This window comes from Ornithodoros turicata, chromosome 3 (assembly GCF_037126465.1).
Source record: "Ornithodoros turicata isolate Travis chromosome 3, ASM3712646v1, whole genome shotgun sequence".
In the NCBI taxonomy this organism is placed as follows: domain Eukaryota; kingdom Metazoa; phylum Arthropoda; class Arachnida; order Ixodida; family Argasidae; genus Ornithodoros; species Ornithodoros turicata.
Genome location: NC_088203.1, coordinates 93,054,443 through 93,072,361, shown reverse-complemented (window position 1 = coordinate 93,072,361; position 17,919 = coordinate 93,054,443). Strand labels below are relative to the sequence as shown.

The 17,919-nt window shown below is 46.6% G+C and overlaps 1 protein-coding gene across 1 annotated transcript in view; it reads right to left on the bottom strand.

Annotated features, from left to right (window-relative positions):
• Nucleotides 1–17,919, bottom strand: part of LOC135388838 (nephrin-like) — a 389,583-nt gene that overhangs the window by 213,570 nt on the left and 158,094 nt on the right. The window contains exon 2 of the mRNA XM_064618684.1: nt 3,375–3,704. Within this exon, the coding sequence (XP_064474754.1) occupies nt 3,375–3,704 (330 nt within the window). The remainder of the gene's footprint in view (nt 1–3,374; nt 3,705–17,919) is intronic.

Here is a 17,919-nt window from a genome sequence, read left to right as displayed (position 1 = left end):
TCGGTTTGTTCCAGAGTTGTTATCGCAAGGGAACCCTGGACGTTCTTAAATTTTAATCCCGTCATGTATGCATCACTACTGGACGGACCACGCACAAAGGGTTAACGTTGCTCTCAGCTGGACTAAATCATGTTTTGAGCCCCCATTTTTACCCGAGACTTCCCTCCAATGGAAAGACCTTCTGGGCTATCTTTCATGCATTATTTGTACTTAAGTGTTCGAAAAATCATAGGACAGTTACGGTTGTGTATTGCGAATTTCAGGGACAGCACCGTCAGAAGCAGAGCATGGCGAGTCAACGGCAGCGCTGTGAGATCATTCTTGAACCACAAGCTACCGCACGCCGAGCAACTGCACCCAAATGGGGTCTCCCTGAATTGCCTTGCGATGCCCTTCGTGGCTCCTTCGGCTTTCGCTTTTCTCTGCCACCTCTTTGCCTCCGCTTCGGCGGCACGTATTGCAGGGTCTTGCCGCAGGGTCTTGCCGCTGAGTCCGCTTTGCCTCTGCTTCGGCGGCACGCACTGCAGGGTCTTTGTGTCTATGTTGTTTTGCCTCAGCTTCGGCGGCACACACGTTGGGATCGTGATGTTGTACTTGTTTCTTTGCGGCCTCGGCTGCACGACGAGCTGGGTCTTCGTGAGCTCTGCGCTTCCGTCCGCGTTCTCGTACCTGCCGCAAAGCTAGTGCGTCAGCAGGACCCGCTATCTGCATGGCGTCTGAAGTGTTCTTTTTCTTCTTCTTCTTCTTCTACTACCAATCAAAAGATGGCCGTGAGCCACTAAGGAAGATTGGCCCAGGACAAAAGGTCGTAATTACGTCTGTGTGTGTGTGTGTGTGTGTGTGTGTTCTTTTTACTCAAGCGCCACGCTAACATTGTCCTCGTCATCGTCGTCGTCATTAACGCTGTGTTCGCTTTTCGTTCCGCGGACGCCGCCGAAATCTCGGTAAACGAGACACTTAACAGCTGTTGCTGGTAAAAGTATTGTCTGATTACCTCCATGTAACATAGGGTTTTGACATGTCTTGATTTCAAGTGCGGTTTAATTCGCATGCTCTACTCCATCTTTCCGTTTTCTCTTTGTTATTATTACTCCTTGGCATACATGATGTGTATTGCTCGTCAGCGTCTTTAAGGAGCTGTTCGGGTGGAATGAATAAATAAATTGTTCGCTTTATTTTAGCTTCGCACACATTTTTGAAAGAGCTTTTGCATACCTTCGACCTTCTATCAAGGTCACTTCTCCTGTTGGAAAAATCCAGGGCTTTCACTGGCGTCAGTCGACATCAAAAACAAAACGGACGCCGCTTTGCAGAACCCATTTTTTCTCGCTTACATAATCACGCTAGTCAAATGTGTTTATGAGGAATTCGGTACAATTCGCAAGACGGCGTTACGTTCTGCGATGTAGTCTGGTGAACCGCTTCATCACTTGCTGCTTACCTTGCACGTCGGTCGGAACAGCGCGAGCCATCCTGCATGGCGCCTAGGTAGCGCTTCACACGTGTTACAGCGACATAGGCGTGATAAATGCGATCCTGGCGCGGACTTCATTATGTGCGACAAGACTGAACTCGTGGAACAGAAAGCGTCTGCCACAGCGCATTGCGCACGAAAAGATAAATTGCTCTTCACGGAATCATCGCGAATTAAGTTACGTGCAGTTGCATTTCCCTAAACATACACGAGCACTTTCGCCACGCTGTTCTCTCATTATCTGTGTTTCTCGCCTGGCAAGTTGCCGTCTCTTGAAGGAGAGTCCATGAAATATTCCGAGGAGCCTTGACAGCCAACAAAGACAGACATGTGCTACGACGATTAAGGAGATTTAAGAGTGTTCTTTCATAGTGAAGTGCAATAAAGGAATTAACCCGTTCCTGTTATACTTTAAATGCTCTCCCTCGTAGAAGCCTGTTAACCTATATTTCAGTATGCCTCGCACATTTTCCCTTTATTAATAAAACATAAGGTGGTTGTATGAACCTAGAACGTTATTTCGGTCGATGTTTGTAGAAACTCAAACAGAAGAGGTTCCGATAAATATCACCGGGCAATACTTGAGGGTATTATTCTTTTTTCTTTTTCGCTCCTTTGTGTGCCGCTGGTCAAACCTGCGCTGAATGTTGGGGTACTACTTTTACAACGCCTCTGCAGTCCGACGCGTTTTGCGCTCAACTCGCCGCCGTCATGCTCGCAGCTCCTCCACTCGGGGGATTAAGCCAAGATGACGAGGGACCATCTTCTCAAGCTTGCTAGAGGAACGAAGCGCCTTCACAACGCCTTCTGTCATCTGATTTGCAGACATGTCATCGCGGGTGCTTTCTGCGCATAGCGAACGAAAGGCCAACCAATTCGTAAGGGTCACAACTTTTGGCCGAAGTGTACGTGAGAATTTGTCAAACGTGATGAAGATCGGAAGATGATCACTCCCCCTATACCGTCCAAACCCACTGCCCATGTCATGTGCTTGAAAAGGTCATTTGAACACAACGACATGCCCAAACAGTCATTCCGAAAGCACCGACCCATGGAGATGGGAGAACCATCACTCAGAACGTGAAGCCGCATCTCTTCTATGACGTCCGCCCAAATTTTGTCGCGACTGTCCATCTTTATGCTTCGCCACAGTGAATGGTGTGCATTGTTGTCTTTGACCACCATAAAATGAGCAGGGAGACCGTCGAACACATCTCTGACGCTACGGGACGTAATTGTAGCCGACGGAGGAGTGTACAAGCTTACAACATTCCATCCGTACCTTGCACTCTATGTAGTCGAGGGGATCACGGTAGGAGCACGTCAACACAGACGTTAAGTCACTCCTAACGCACACACTAGTTCGAGACTGGGATGCCCTATCCAGTGTGTGCTTGTTGTAGCCACTGAGGCGAAAATCTTGATGGCCTCGAAGATGCATAAGACAGGTGTCTGGAATTGTAGAACAAACGCCTTAAAATCTGGCATCTTGTTACGCAGACCTCTTGCGTTCCACTGCTGAATGGTAGCCGACGTATATAGTCGCTCTATTCGTGGGAGTAAAAAGATCAGCCGATGAGAGAAGAGCTTTGACTTCAGGCAGCTCAACAGCCCCCGCCCTTCCCCACACCTCTTTTCAGCTTGGTTTGGCGTACGGACTCCCGCCGGCTCGCCGATCGCATTAAGCGAAATCGTCTGGCAGGACAATTCGAATAATCGTGTTCGAAACATCGCGGTCTGGACAGCGTGAGACCTTGAATACAGCGGTAATTCGAAAAAGGCTATTTCGTTATAACGTAGGTTGGCTGATCACCTCGTGAACCAATGTGATACATTTTTCAAACTCCTCGTGTCGTATAAATACGACACCCTTGCTCTAACGACCTAATATTGCACCCACCTCCAACGATGAGTGAGGCAACAGTAATGTTGCGAATAGCACCGCTGTGAAACCTGACGACGCAGCGGTAGACGCCGGAGTCTGTAGCCCTGAGTTGAGATAGGACGAACCTCGCGGGACTGCGCAGCGTGTGGAAGACGGCTCTTCCGACCCAGGGCACGCCGATGTCGTGGCGGGCATTCCAAATGCCCCTTCCGTCGGCATCCTCGGTCACGTAGAATGGAGCGGTGGCTCCTTCTCTGAACCAGCGGACGCTGGCGGTACCGTCGTCGCGCTCGGATTCGATGTCGCAAGGCAGGGAAACTTCTTCTCCCTCTTCGCGACGGTAGACTGAACATGAAAGAGAAGATATGCATATCATTAGCGTCGCAGTGGAAGACGTAACAAAAATGTGACAGTATGCATCGCATTAGCATTGAGTAAGGCAGTGATGGGCAAAGAACCGAGGTTCATATTATACTTGTTGTATGTGCGCCTCTTGTGATATAGTTCGTGAACCGATACAAAGCGCGACACTCGGGGGGGAAAAGAGGACGGGTGGTACAATTTTTTATATGGCTGTTCTTAGTGGAGACGACGTAGAAAAAAATATATATATGCATTGTCGCCGCGTAGCTTCGTTGTTAGCGTCCTTTTTGTGAGAAGTATAAAGAAAGGAAGATTTCCATTTCAGAGGACTGTTTACTTATTTCACTTTACTTTACTTTTTACCTTGCTTTACTTTACTTTGCTTTATTTCACTTTGCTTTATTTCACTTTACTTTTGACTTTTATTCCACGTTGCTTATTTCACTGTTTACTTAACCACAAACAGAAATTTTCAGAGAAGTCATCTCCGAACAAGCATTTTAACCCGTTACCCTAATCAATACATAATTTCAAACGTGTTCATCTTCTTCTGTTTTCTGTTCACTCTGCTCCTGGTTTGAAGCAGTTCAAAGGCGTGTAATAGAACTGGACTTTCTTCATAATAGGGGGGGGGGGGCAGTTCCTTCCCCATTAGTGCACGCTTATCAGTTGAAAGCTAGAGGACTAAGCAGCGTAAGTGTTACGGTAACATAATATAATATCTATAGCGTACGGATTGGCACCGTACGTGTGCATTACACGGCCATTCGAGGCGTTAAAAAAATCCTGGCACTAGAAAAACACACACACGACGATGATACGATATGCGGTTATGCTTTGGACACGGTGTACGATAGTACACCTACCAATGATCTAAAACAAAAACGGCCGCCAGGATGCACAAAGGACCGTATGTCTATTAACAAAAATCCTATTGAAGGAACGGTAGTATGAAATACAAGCACGACGTTGTTAGTACCACCATGCAGAAGTCGCTTCTTTTAATCGCACACACAAAGCGCGAGCTCTCACATCTTCATACTTTTCACATTAATATCTTTTCAACACTGATGTTTTGCTGATTACAGCGCTCATGGTGATCCGTTAACAGAAGCGAGGGAGGCCACCCGGGATTGGCGGGATGAATCGAGTTGCTTTAAGGAGTAGTAAGCGGACTCACCTGGCTGACCTCTCCTCAAACCCATAAACGAACGAAGTCCTAAGTGACACATTTGACGCACATTACTCATTACTGTTAAACTTTTTTTTAAGAATGACGACAACGCTTGAGCAGTGTTGTTTAAATAGTTTCACCCTGAACGAATATCTGCGCCCTCTGCTTGTCTCTCTCTCTTTTGCGTCGTCTGCTCTCGATAGCCGTCAGCCATTGTTTGTATCCGACGTGATCGCTGGCCTCTATACCTGGACTGCGCGTTGCTGGGATTGCGCGGTGCCATCCTTCTCGACGGAAGTAAGAGTGCGTTTGCTTCCGGTGGAGTAGTATATCGTATGATCCCTCGGTAAAAGCGGGGGCGAAACGGAGAAACGAGAACAGGCGCTCTTTACAGTAGATGATCAAAAGGGAATACGAAATTGAGACGTACAATTACGTGCAAACGAGAGAGACGTACGAAATTGAGACGTACAAACAAGACGTACATTCATCAATCGAAAGTGTGTTTGTCGAAAATTCTAGTTCTAGCTATGCCCGGCCGCCGCGAAAGCAGAGCAGATGAGATATACCCCAGGATTTGATATCGTAATGTTGCCGTCCAATAGGAAGGAACTTCCCTAATTAGAAAACGGCTTTACTCCTCTTCTCCGAGGAGGGCGCTGTATGCGCAGTCCAGTCAGCGGGGCGAGATATGTATAGCCAGAGAGTAAATCGTTGCTTTCCTGTCGAGTGCCGTGCGCAAAAGTTTCAGCTCCGTTCGATTCGCGTGAATGCCTCGTGTATATGTTGCACTGTTCCACGATACACGCGACGCGCACGTTTCAGGCGAAATAGTTAGCGTTCCCAATAGATGGTGCCACGAGGGGGTGTCAGACTCAGCGTTGCTGGATGAGAGATTCCGAAACTGTTACCCAGCGAATCAACATTTGAAATTCGATTGCTCAGAAAACTGCTCCATGTTCAACGGCGCTATTACGTATCTGATGCATCCAAGTTTCAATCTTTCACTTAACCTTATGCGTAAATCTATACCAGGGATTTCCCTACACCCCCCCGGGGAGGTGTACACCCTCCCTGGGTTTTTGCAACACCCCCCTGAAATTGGTCAGGTGACCCGACCCAGCTCGACCATGTAGTGAGTCCGGCGCAGCGAATTACATCCTGTACTGTCAAGCTTGGGCTGTATGACCACAGTCATGCAGATGATCGTACCATGCATTTGTCCAAAATCATTTGAAAGTAACTGTTCAATGCATATATTGCGCGCATATATTACGAGCAAAAATGTGTGCGGGCACGCACACTGAATGTGGATCATGAAGAACCATTTGCGCCCAACTCAGTCAAGCGAGCTGTTCTGCTTTTTTCGTCTAAGCTTTCCTCTGTTGGTTGCTAGGTACTCATTGAGCTTCGTGAGACAAGGTGCTAGTCTTTTTCCTTTGTCGGTCATGCGATTATGCATTATGTTAAAATGCCCTTCATAATGAATCTGTATTCTAATGTACTGTGTTCTAATGTAATAACATGTACAAATAAAACGGGAAGGTTGTGCAGATGTCACCATTGTGCCACAATTCCTTCTGTGTCTAAGAAAACTTCCGTAAGTGGAATCTTGACCAAGCATACCCCCCCCCCCCTTGAAAGGTCGGCACCCCCCCAGCAGTGAATTTCTGGGGAAATCACTGATCTATACCTCTAGTTTTCTAGGGTGTTCTACCTAACCTATCGCAAAAAAAGCTATTTTAAAATATGCGTGTTCTGAAAATTATGGGATCAACGGTACTTATCTTCAGCAAACCTTTGCCGTGACTTACTAGCACTTTAATCCACTTTCAGTCGTCACAAGTTCAATTTCCTGGATTGATGGTTTTTCTTTTGTCAGAAATAGAAGGCGCAAATCGAATTTGCTCCAGTGGCTGTGGCGTTTTAACCCTGTAGACCCACTTCTATTTGTGAACAATTTAACGGGGCGCATCTCCGCATGCGCATAGAGCAGACGTTGCAGGTGGGCAAAAGGGAGTAGGAAACCGAGTGGTGTGTACTGCGTATTTGGCCTTTCTGCACCGCGTAGCACATCCAATAGCTACACCACTTTGCGGCATTCCTTTAATAACGCCAGAAAACACCCAGTGACTCGATGATCGCGCGATTTTTGCCCACCAAACAGGACAGCAGCGCCGCCACATCGCTATGACGTCACGCGGTGAAGTGAGTCTATACAGGGTGTTTCACCTAAAGTGATAAAAAGTTCTAACTGGCAACGCACTCGCCGGAGGATTGTGGGACTTTCGGCAGTTACCTTCTCGAAACTTTTACTGCCATTTACGAAGGCTTTAGACAATTTTTAGTTGAGTGAAATTTATTATTTTCAATTCAACTTTGAAAATAGACCTCTACCTGAGAAACGTCATCACGATGTTGGTAGACAGACTGAAATCGAAACAATTCGGTAGGGGAGGGCTGGGTTCCACAAATGGGCACTTGTTCGCTGCCTCCTATAGACGATATGCAAAACGCAGCTCCCTCTCGTAGCGCGCACGGACACCTCCGGAATTCCGCCATATCTGCGGCTCCCTCCCCGACCCATACACACGACACACGTCCAGCTGTTCTACCGCGTGTCTTGCCTCACACATGTGCTGTTCCACTATGTTATTCACAAGGTGAGACGGAGGCATGAAAAGGCAATGCAAGCGAGGCAAGAGCGCTTCTGAATTCCTTGGTGCATTGGAGCGCTGTCATTTCGATTTTGGGAGAGAGAATTACGTTAACATAGTGCAATGGCTGCTCTTTAATGCCATCCTATGACATATTTAGACATTTCAGTACAGTCCATTTAAGAACTATTTAGTGCACTGTATACGGCGTACAAAATTGGTACAAAATAAAAGCTTAGTACGATTGCGGCAAGTATCGATGGTCAATTATCCTAGAACTATCTATGGTTCTGGACACTATCGATGACTTAGTTATCGATAGTCTCACTACTACGCGTTCCCTTGGTAGTTTTCTCTCTGGCTTCTTCTTGAATGTTTTTTAATAATTGGGTGTTTACGTCGCAAGACAACTGAGATCATGAGCGACGCCACAGCGGTCGGTCTGTGGATTGCTTTTGCCCACCTGAGGGTTCTTTAACGTGCGATGAAAGCTCATCACACGGCACCCCGTATTTAACGTCCCTCGCGGAAGACGGCGTGTCTAAGCAACTTGTACCCTGCCACCAAGTTGTTGGCGTCCTCGGCCGGGTTCGAACCCGCGATCAGAAGGCGAACACGCTACCGACTGAGCCACCGAGGCCGGTCCTTCTTGAATGTGACGATTGGCACAGCAAATTCACAGACACCCCGTTTTCCATTCGGTACGCTTGTGACAAAATCAGTCTCTTTGAAGTGCCGTGAACACACATTTGCTGTGTCAGCATTGAACTTATCTTTTCTCTTGATGGCCTGCAGTCATTTCTGTCTCAGGGAAGTTGTTGAAGGTGACTGTAAGGTAAGCATGAAGTGTCTTCGCACTAAATGATTTAGACAGTCAGAGTGCACCGTCTGAGGGGCACATCTAAGGAGGACTACCTGTCTGGTAAACAGTCAGATGAAATGCAGTGCAACCAAACGTGACAGTTATGTGGGAGATGGTCAAATAACGAAAACTCAGATTCACCGAGCTGAGAAAGACCACAGTTTATACTAGTGCGTAACGGTGAGTAGCACAGCGTTGTTCATATAGCAACAACTGCACTCGTACTAAGCTTTTATTTCGTACCAAATTTTTCTGCTGCATAAAGTGCACTAACAAGTTCTCAAATGAGCTGTACTAAACTGTATACATTTCTTCTGGGATGGGATAACAGCGTCGTTCCACTAGGTTAACGTAATTTTCTTGTCCAACCTATGTCACCGTGCTCAAAGCTTTCGACGCAATAAGGAATACAGACATTTGAGGTTTTCTTACCTGGTTTACATTCCCCTTTGAAACCGGCGTCTCATCACATAGATAAGATATTTAAACAGCATATGTGAGAAGCGTGACACGCGAGAGAACTGTTGTATGACAGTCGTCTGCATTGCTCGGGCCAGGTGGGACGCCTTATACATGGCGGAATGTCGGTAGGTTCCCGGGAGTGCTACGAGATGGCGCTTGGTTTTGCATACGGTCTATTGAAAGAAAAGTTGGACCGAAGGTCGCGTCCCTTTCCGGGACCTTTGCATTTCGCATATAATGTGTCCAAAAACAAGCGAACCCATCCCACTTTCAACAAATCAGGGCGGAGAATAATGTAATTCGGAATGACGGTTGAGTGAGAGCGTGCTCTGCGGTGAAGTTCTGTTTGTCTCGGGTGATCTCACGATGTCTATGGAAAGTACATTCTCGCCGAGAAAAAAAAAAAAGAAAGAAAAAACTTCATAATTCAACTTTGCATGGGACTGAATACACGTACATTAAAGAACAAGGTTTGTGCTCTCCATCTGATCCATTATTCATGAGACAAAACTGAGTCATCGTACACCATGAGATACACACCTGGAAACAGGAAAAACTATACTTTCAGCGAAAACACTTGATATCCTAGCGAATGCCTTGAGTGCGGTGAAATCTCAAAGGGGATGTTCTCGAGATGTAAGCGAGAAACAGAAACAAGAAAGGAAGCATGCATTTCCTTTCGCGCATGAAACCCTTATACTCTTCGTAATTTCTCTTTTTTTTTCCTCTCTAAAACTGATATGCCTCGAAGAAATGTTGTTGAAACCGATCGCCCACACAATTATTGACAAGAACAGAAGAAGCGATCTAACACTCGGAAACTCGTACAAACAATATGGCCTGCGCTTCATCGTCAGGGTGCACAGCGCACACTCATAACCTTCGTTAAGAGCATAGCAGGGCTCTCGTCTTTTGAGACGTTTCTTTCTCTTTTTTTTTTCTTTAGAAGAACCGGAGTAGCTTGTCCCGCAGTGAGCGGGCTCACATCTCCATTTTCTTCTCCTATCATGATCATAATCATCACCGTACAAACAATGAACGTCGGCACACAACTATCCGTATACCGCTTCGAGGCGAGTCGCTATAAATAGATACAACGGCGCATCCCATCCAGCCTGTCTGGAACGAGCCACAGAACAGGCCCTCTATTCTGTCGTAACGTTTATCCGTGCGTAACGCTTTCATTCCATCTTTGTGATAGACACATGCCCCGTACCGAGGCATCACTGCCATGCTCGCCTTCAGAGCGCTGGATGTAACATTTTCTTCTGTTGGTATCTATAGTGGGTATGTTGAAGACTGTGCGACGAAAAGACATTCGTTAAGACGTATTAAAGGGGCACTAAAGTGCCCGTGTTTCGATTAGTAGTCTCCTGTGTTGTTCATTTATATATTTCCCTATCCTCAGGGGCATGATGCATTGAAGAGGGGAGGTGCAGTACCAACATTGGCAAACACTATAGCAAAAAAAAAAAAAAAAGAACCGCAACATAGAACAATCAGAGACTCCGTAGAGATAGCGACACATTATAAGGATAGTACAAAAGGGCAGTTACGTGTTAAGAATGGTTAAGCATCAAATAAGTCAGATAAGGTGTCCCTGAAGGTGGGCAGGTCCTGGATGGAAGCAACATCACGTGGCAACCTGTTGCATTCCCAACAACGTGCGAACAAAGAAGTCGAAGAAGGCACTGGTGTTTGCATGCGGAATGCGCACTTTTCGAAAATGGTCTATACGGTGCGAAGTGTAAGTGGCAGATCAAAATGTATGAGGAGAGAATGGGATCGTTATTGTTGAATACCTCATGAAAAAATGACAAGCGAGCACTCCTGCGACGAGATGCTATCAAGGGTAAGCCCAGAAACCTTTTCATGAGACTGGCACTTGATGTACGATGGTAGTTCGAGAGTACCCTAGCAGCACAATGTACTGAAAGTCGAGTGCAATAGGGGTGGACGGTATGTGTCTTATCAATGTTCTTTAGTTTCACGAGCCTGTTCAAGGCCTTCCACCTACCCGTCCACCCCTATTGCACCCGACTTTCAGTACATTGTGCTGCTTGGGTATAAAACGGCTGACTCGGTTTTGTATCGATTCTAAAATTTTGATGACATTATCAGTTCCAGGATCCGATACCGGTGATCCATACTCTTAATTTTGGTCGCACGAGAGATCTGTACAGCTGCAGCTTAACCTTGGAAGCGGCCATGTAGAATGAGCGTCTGATGAAGCCAAGAGAAGTGTTAGCTAAATTACAAATGTGCGTGATATGGGACTTCCAAGGGAGGTCCGATGAAATATTAACCCCAAGATACCTGTACTCAGATAGTTGATCGAGTGGGACCTCGTTAATTTTATATCGAAACATGAGCGGCTGACTACGTGAATGAGAGACCCTTAAATATTTACATTTATTAATATTCATTTCTATGGATCATGCTGAGCACCAGTCAACAAGGCAGTCAATAACCGACTGCAGAATATGAGAATCAGGGGGCTTAGTCATGGCTCGATAGACTACACAGTGGTCGGCATTAAGCCGAATGGAAGACCTAACGCACCCAGGTAAAAGCGGCGTGCACAAGACGGAACCCTGGGGGACGCCGGCGGAGACATGACGTTAGCGTAGAGGTGACGTTGTTTACTGTGACCACAACCCAAGCAGCAAAATGCACTGAAAGTCGAGTGCAATAGGGGTGGACGGGTAGATGAAAGGCCTTGAATAGATTCATGAAACTACAGAACATTGATAAGACACATACCGTCCGCCCCTAATACACTCGACTTCCAGTACATTGTGCTGCTTGGGAAGTTGTGACCGCCCAATAAGGAAAGACTGAACCCAGAACAACAGATTAGGGTCAACGTTTGGTAAGGATAATTTTAAAAGCAATAGATTATGAGGAACCTTATCGAAGGCTTTGCTGAAATCTAAATATATACAATCGACATCAGTTCCTCCGTCTGAAAGAGGATGGACATCGTGAATGAAAGGTAATCAGCCGAGTCTCGCAAGAAAAATGTTTCCAAAAACCATGTTGATAAGGGCAGAAGAAAGAGTTTGATACAAGGTGTTGGGTTAGACGACTGCAGATGATATGTTCTAATATCTTGCCCGGTATACTCATTAGTGATATGGGACGGTAGTTAGCAGAAGGGCACTTGTTCCCTGTCTTATAAATTGTGATGACCTTTACGATTTTCCACGCATCTGGGAGCTCGCCCACCTCCAACGACTGTTCAAAGAGTGTAGTAAGCATGTTTTTTTTTTTTAGTTCCGTATTTGCGCCGCGAAGCAACTGTGGCTATGAGCGGCGTTCAGACGTGGACAGATGGAGGGAGGACAGCAGGAAGGAGTGGGCAACAGAGAGGTTAGTATGCGTCCCGGGCCGACTTCACGGGGAACTGTGCCGACATTCGTCTGGAAGGTCTTCGGAAAACCCAGCGAAAACCTCAGACATCACAGCCGGTGACAGGATTCGAACCCGTGTCACCTCCCAGTCTCGGCGTAGAAAACGGTCGTCCTAACCACTGTGCCACGGGAGCTGGTAGTAAGCATGTTTATTGATTATTTTATTATTAATGTCATACCAGGTTCAATTATCACACCCGTGAGTACAGTTTTTATTAGTTCTATGCATACATTCTCATATTAGAACGTATGTTAACACCAAATATATGCATGCAGTGACGATGACAGAGCAAACTGACACAAACTCAAGCTGAGGAAATTCGCAACCTGCGAACGTTTATTAGATAACGACAGATGCGTGACGACGGTCGCATAACGTGTTTCACCGCAGCGTATTAGACCGTTTATTATATTCCGACGGTCGGAACTGTATTTGCATAACTGGCGTGATATGTTGTTAATTAAGCGAATTATCGTGCTAATTAGAGAAAATTTTGAGGTGTCACGTACTGGAAATATTTCTAGCTATGATCACCCCATCATCATGAAGGTATCCGCAAAGAAAAATCTCCTTTTGCGACTTTGAGCAATAAAAGACAGCGCTGATTAGTGGTTTGTCTGTGTGGGGATAAAAAAATAATTAACCTGAACTGGTCCGTGATTTGCCGCCTTAGTGCGATGTGTTGGGTGAAATCTAGTTTTGGGCAAAGTACTCCCGTACGGGCTTCTACAGAGAGGCTATTTCAGCTTCGTAGAAGCCCCTTTCTTTAAATTGCCGAATACTGCGAGCGGGTTATTGAGAACTATTAATATTTCGATTTAATTATTAACTATTTCACCTAACTTATTAACTAACTTATTAACCTAACTATTTAATATATGGGTTTGCTCGTCTAGAAAGAATGGGTAAACACGTACAAGTTTCGTGGACAAATGTCGTCAACTTGCAACGCACTTCCACCTTGTGATGTGATGTGATGTGATGTGAATAAAGAAAAAAATGGGGATGTAAGTTTCGACGAAGTCAAACTGGCTACCCCGGTACACTTAATACAGAAAGTTCAATCCGATGATATGATGAAATCGCAAAAGGATGATGTCCAGAGACGAACAGAGATAATAATGGAGTTCAACATGTAGGTCAAAAGTTCAAGAGCTGCGCCCAAGTTAGAGTAAAGTGGCGGAATCAACGGGGGCACACACAGGACACATCACACATTCACCGTGTCATAGGATGTCTATAAGCCCGGTTGCATGCAAAAAGTCTTCAAGTGCCCTTAGCGCCTTGTCGGACGAAGGAGGACCTAATAGTTTCGTGATGTCGAAGGCTCGGGAGTCCAAACGAGAGAGGATTGTCTTTAATGCCCTTCGAGCATCGACGTACTTCTGACACCTGAGAAGGATGTGTTCTACATCCTCTACAACGCCACACTCACTACAGTTCGGAGAGTCTCGCATTTCCGATTTTGAAGAGGAGACGTGCGCTGTACGGTACATTGAGCCGTAGCCTATGTAGGACAGTTGTCGTTTGTCGCGTAAAGGAAGGTGGCACTCGAAAGCGTAACCCTGGGTCGACCTTGTACAGAAGCGAATCCCGAGCCGATCCTGTTAACCAGGAGGTATTGCACATTCGTTGTTTGAACTCGTTCAGCATTCGCCCCGCGTCACCCTTGGTGAAATAAATGGGCAACACCTGGGCGCGCCTTAGTTGAAGAGCCCGGCGTGCAGCAGCGTCCACAGCCTCGTTACCTGCAATGCCACAGTGGCTAGGGATCCACTGCATTTGGATGTCATGACCTTTTAAAACTGCTGCATGGTGTGCGTGTAAGACATCTTGTGCTGCTGTCGCCAGAGATCCCGTAGTAAACATGGTAGCTAGGGTCTGCAACGCACATTTTGAGTCGCTATAGATGGTCCATGGAGCAGCTGAAGATTGTGAGTTGATAAAGCTTATTGCCAAGAGGACTCCATAAAGTTCAGCGGCCGTTGCAGAGGTGACGTGAGACAGCCGCACCGCTCTCTCAATATTCGCCTCCGGGATAACAAATGCACACGAGGAGCCGGATGATGTCGTAGAGGCATCCGTGAAAATCTGCATCCTGCCTGCGGAGCTGTTTAGTAGCTCAAGACTGAACTGACGAAGAACATGCGTTGGTATATCCTTCTTTCCCGGGAGTCCAGGCACACTAGTTCTTACGTCAGGAGGCTGCAGGACCCATGTTGGGATATCTGGTAATGCATGTGGCTTGTGTTTCGGAATAAGACCACGTTGTGTCTGGATAGCCTGGGTAAAAGAAGAGTGGTGACGACTCATAATGGCTCGAAGCTGAGGATGGCGATGGTGACGCGTTGCCAACCGCACGTAGTGGCGGAACGTTTCTTGCATCCTGAGAGCTGATACGGGTGGTTCCCGTGCTTCTGCCATGGCTAAAGCGTTTGACGTTGCTCGAGGAAGGCCAAGACAGAGCTTGACGCCCTTTGCTAGGATAGACTCTAACACCTTCTCTGTGGTAACAGGGAGGTTGTGTAGCAAGGGGATGTGATGCGCAACCATCTGACTTATAAGAGATCGGTGAACGCTGAGCATTGCCCGAGGAGATGTGCCCCACCGGGAACCGCATAAGTAACGAAGAACATTAAGACGACTCTCAGCTCTTGCTTTTAGACAGCGCACCTCCGCTACCCATGACAAACTCCGGTCGAGAGTAACGCCGAGAAAGCGGTGATGTGGTACACGACGTACCTGATGATGACCAATTTATAGCTGAAATCTTTTAAGATGGCGACGCGTAAAAGGCAGCATTACAGTCTTTTCTGAAGACAGGTTCATGCCTCTCTCCAGCAGGAAGTGCACTACGCGATCAAGTGAAATCTGAAGGCGACGCTGTAAAGCAGGCCACTGCTTTCCCGATGACCATATGCAGATGTCATCTGCGTAGAGACTAACAAATACCCCTTTGGGCAAGAGACGAGGCAGGGCAGCCTTAATTTTCATCTATGTATATGTTGCACTTATTTTTTGTCTTATGAGTACAACGATGGAAATTGATGTTCTGAGGCTGGAACACAGAAGAAAGAACAAACAAACAAAGCCTCAAGTGCCTAAGAACAGTGAATACAGGAATAAGTACAAGTTGCTTAGAATCGGTGCCGCCCGCGAGGGCCGTTAGATATACGGTGTGACGTGTGCTCAGACTTCGGCGCAGTATACGTGCCCTTAGTTGGGAAAAATTAATCCACAGACCGACCGCGGTGTCGTCGCTCATGAGCATAATTGTCTCGCGACGATAAAGCCACGAATTATCATTATCATATCATCACTTTTGCTTGGCCATTCATCATCGTTAATTTACAATCGACGAGTCTTTAATTCATTTGTTTGATAATCGGATTCTTCAGTTCACATGGCGCAATTTGCGGCAGCTTCGTTTTGCAAGAGGGCAAAAACTTCCATTTGATTGAGAAAGTAGTATGTAAGTCAGGCCATTAAAATCAGATATAAACTATGTCGGGTATTGTAACACCAGTTGTTTATTTGTCTGAAATCATCAACCAATTACGCTACCATGTTATAACAATAACGGTACTGGAATACAGTCAACCCTCGTTTTATGAACGTTCGATCTGTGAACTCCCTCGCTTTATGAACACTTTCCTGAGAAACAAACTGTATTCTTCTAATCATTTAAGACCTCGACTTATGAATCGTTTTGTCAACTTTTTTTCAGAAACATTCGCTGTTTATAAATCGACGTTTGACTGTACTTCGTAGTGGTAATATATAACCAGAATTTGCCAAGCGACGTCCCAAAACAGTGGCGTGATTTGTATCTCTTTAGAATTTTATCTCGCTTTGTTTAGTGCCTCCGTCTTTCTTTTTCGGCCGTTCTGAGCCTCGTAGGACAACTGGGCGCTCTGCCGGACGAATAGTGAAGATATGCGTTATTGTCGTCCGGTCATGATCCCCTACGTGCACCGCCTCAGTCATGGGTTGAAGAAAGTCGCAGGGAAGTTCGGTGTGCGGGTCGTTTTCCGGAGTGCGGGGGGGGGGGGGGTATATAAGTTTAATAAAGAGGAGGTGGCGTCCACGCAGGGAGAGGTCAGCCAGACCTATGTCGGCTTGCTACGCCCTGGTGGAGCAAAAAAAAAAAAGGAAGAAAAAAAAAACGGCCGGTTTCTTTGCAGTGGGGGCGAGTGCCCAGGGCCGCGGTTCTCAGTTCACAACGTAACACTCAGTTGGGTGTCCTGTAGGTATTGCAGGAGAGCCCTTGTAACGGCTCCCTGTTGTTGGCGTGCGACGGGGCCGAGAAGCACGGCCAGAGAGAGCGAGCCGTGTCCCAGGCGTTGGAGGCGATTGGCGAGGACAGCGCGGGCTGCAGAGTACTCCGAGCAGATTAGTAGGAGGTGCTCAACGTCTGCTACTGCGCCACAGGTAGCGCAGCTGGCTGAGCGACGCTTTCCGACCCTGCACAGGTATTGCGGTGTATATGCGACGTTGAGCCGGAGCCGATGCAGCAGCGTTTCTTCTGCGCGGACGAGCTGCTGGTATGGAGCGAATTGCATTGTCGGGTCAATGGACTGGATATACGCATTGGAGCGTACAGCGTCTTCGACAGAGCGACGCATTTCGGAGGCACACCACTCGCGGATCTTTATAAGTGCGGGAGTGCGGAGTGCGGGAAAATTGGCGTGGTTGGCAAAGAAAGCTGTCAATGTGAACACGTGGAAAAAAGTGTGACATAATCCACCGAGAGAAATTCAGCGGGGGATATGTTTATTATATAAAAAATAGGAGGGAAAGGTTAGCCTGCCCTACGGGGGCATGCTATTCCCAGGAAAGAAAGGAATAAAAAAGAAAAATAAAGACAAAAAAAAAAAAAACTCCACTCGCGCCTCTACTCCATCTACTGCGGCTGCTCTGCTCAGTTTCACGACACATCTATCTTGGGTCACCACAGATCAAAGTTGTGCCTAACTCGTTACAAGTAACTCGTTACTTGGTAACGGTTACTTTTTTTTGGTAACGAAGTAACGATTCAGTTACTTTTTAAAAAATTGTAATAGTAACGGAATCAGTTACAAAAATTGGTAACTCGTTACTGACGTTACTCGTTCCTTTTCTTGAGCACGGGGAGCACATTTCGGCATTCCGTGTAGCGCAATGCCTGCAGATTTGACCTGCGTGACGTGTGACTCAAAGTATTATTGCAGTCCCTCACTGGATGTGTTGTTGTCCTTTCTCTTGTTTCCGTAATCTCCGGCCATCACTCCTTCCCAAGAATGGCCACCAATTGTACTATGGCTACAAAAAACGCGTTTCGACTTTTCTTATCTTTGCTAAGCTTCTGAGCGCTCTAAATTATGACGCAGCCCCTCGTCTGTTTTGGGGAACCGTTGGTGATCTGTGGCACGAAAACCAGTGTTCTTTTTCTTGTGCTTTCGTAATCTCCGATCACCCCCACTTCGGAAACAAGGGAGAAGGTCCAGGCAAACTGATATAGATTCATGGTAACGGGCCGAGAGACACGGAACACGAAGGACGGACGACAAATTTCGAGTATCAGCTCCTCCTGAAGTGCAATTCCTCATTAATAAAGAGTTGAAGGCAAGCGACGGCGTGTTTGTTGGC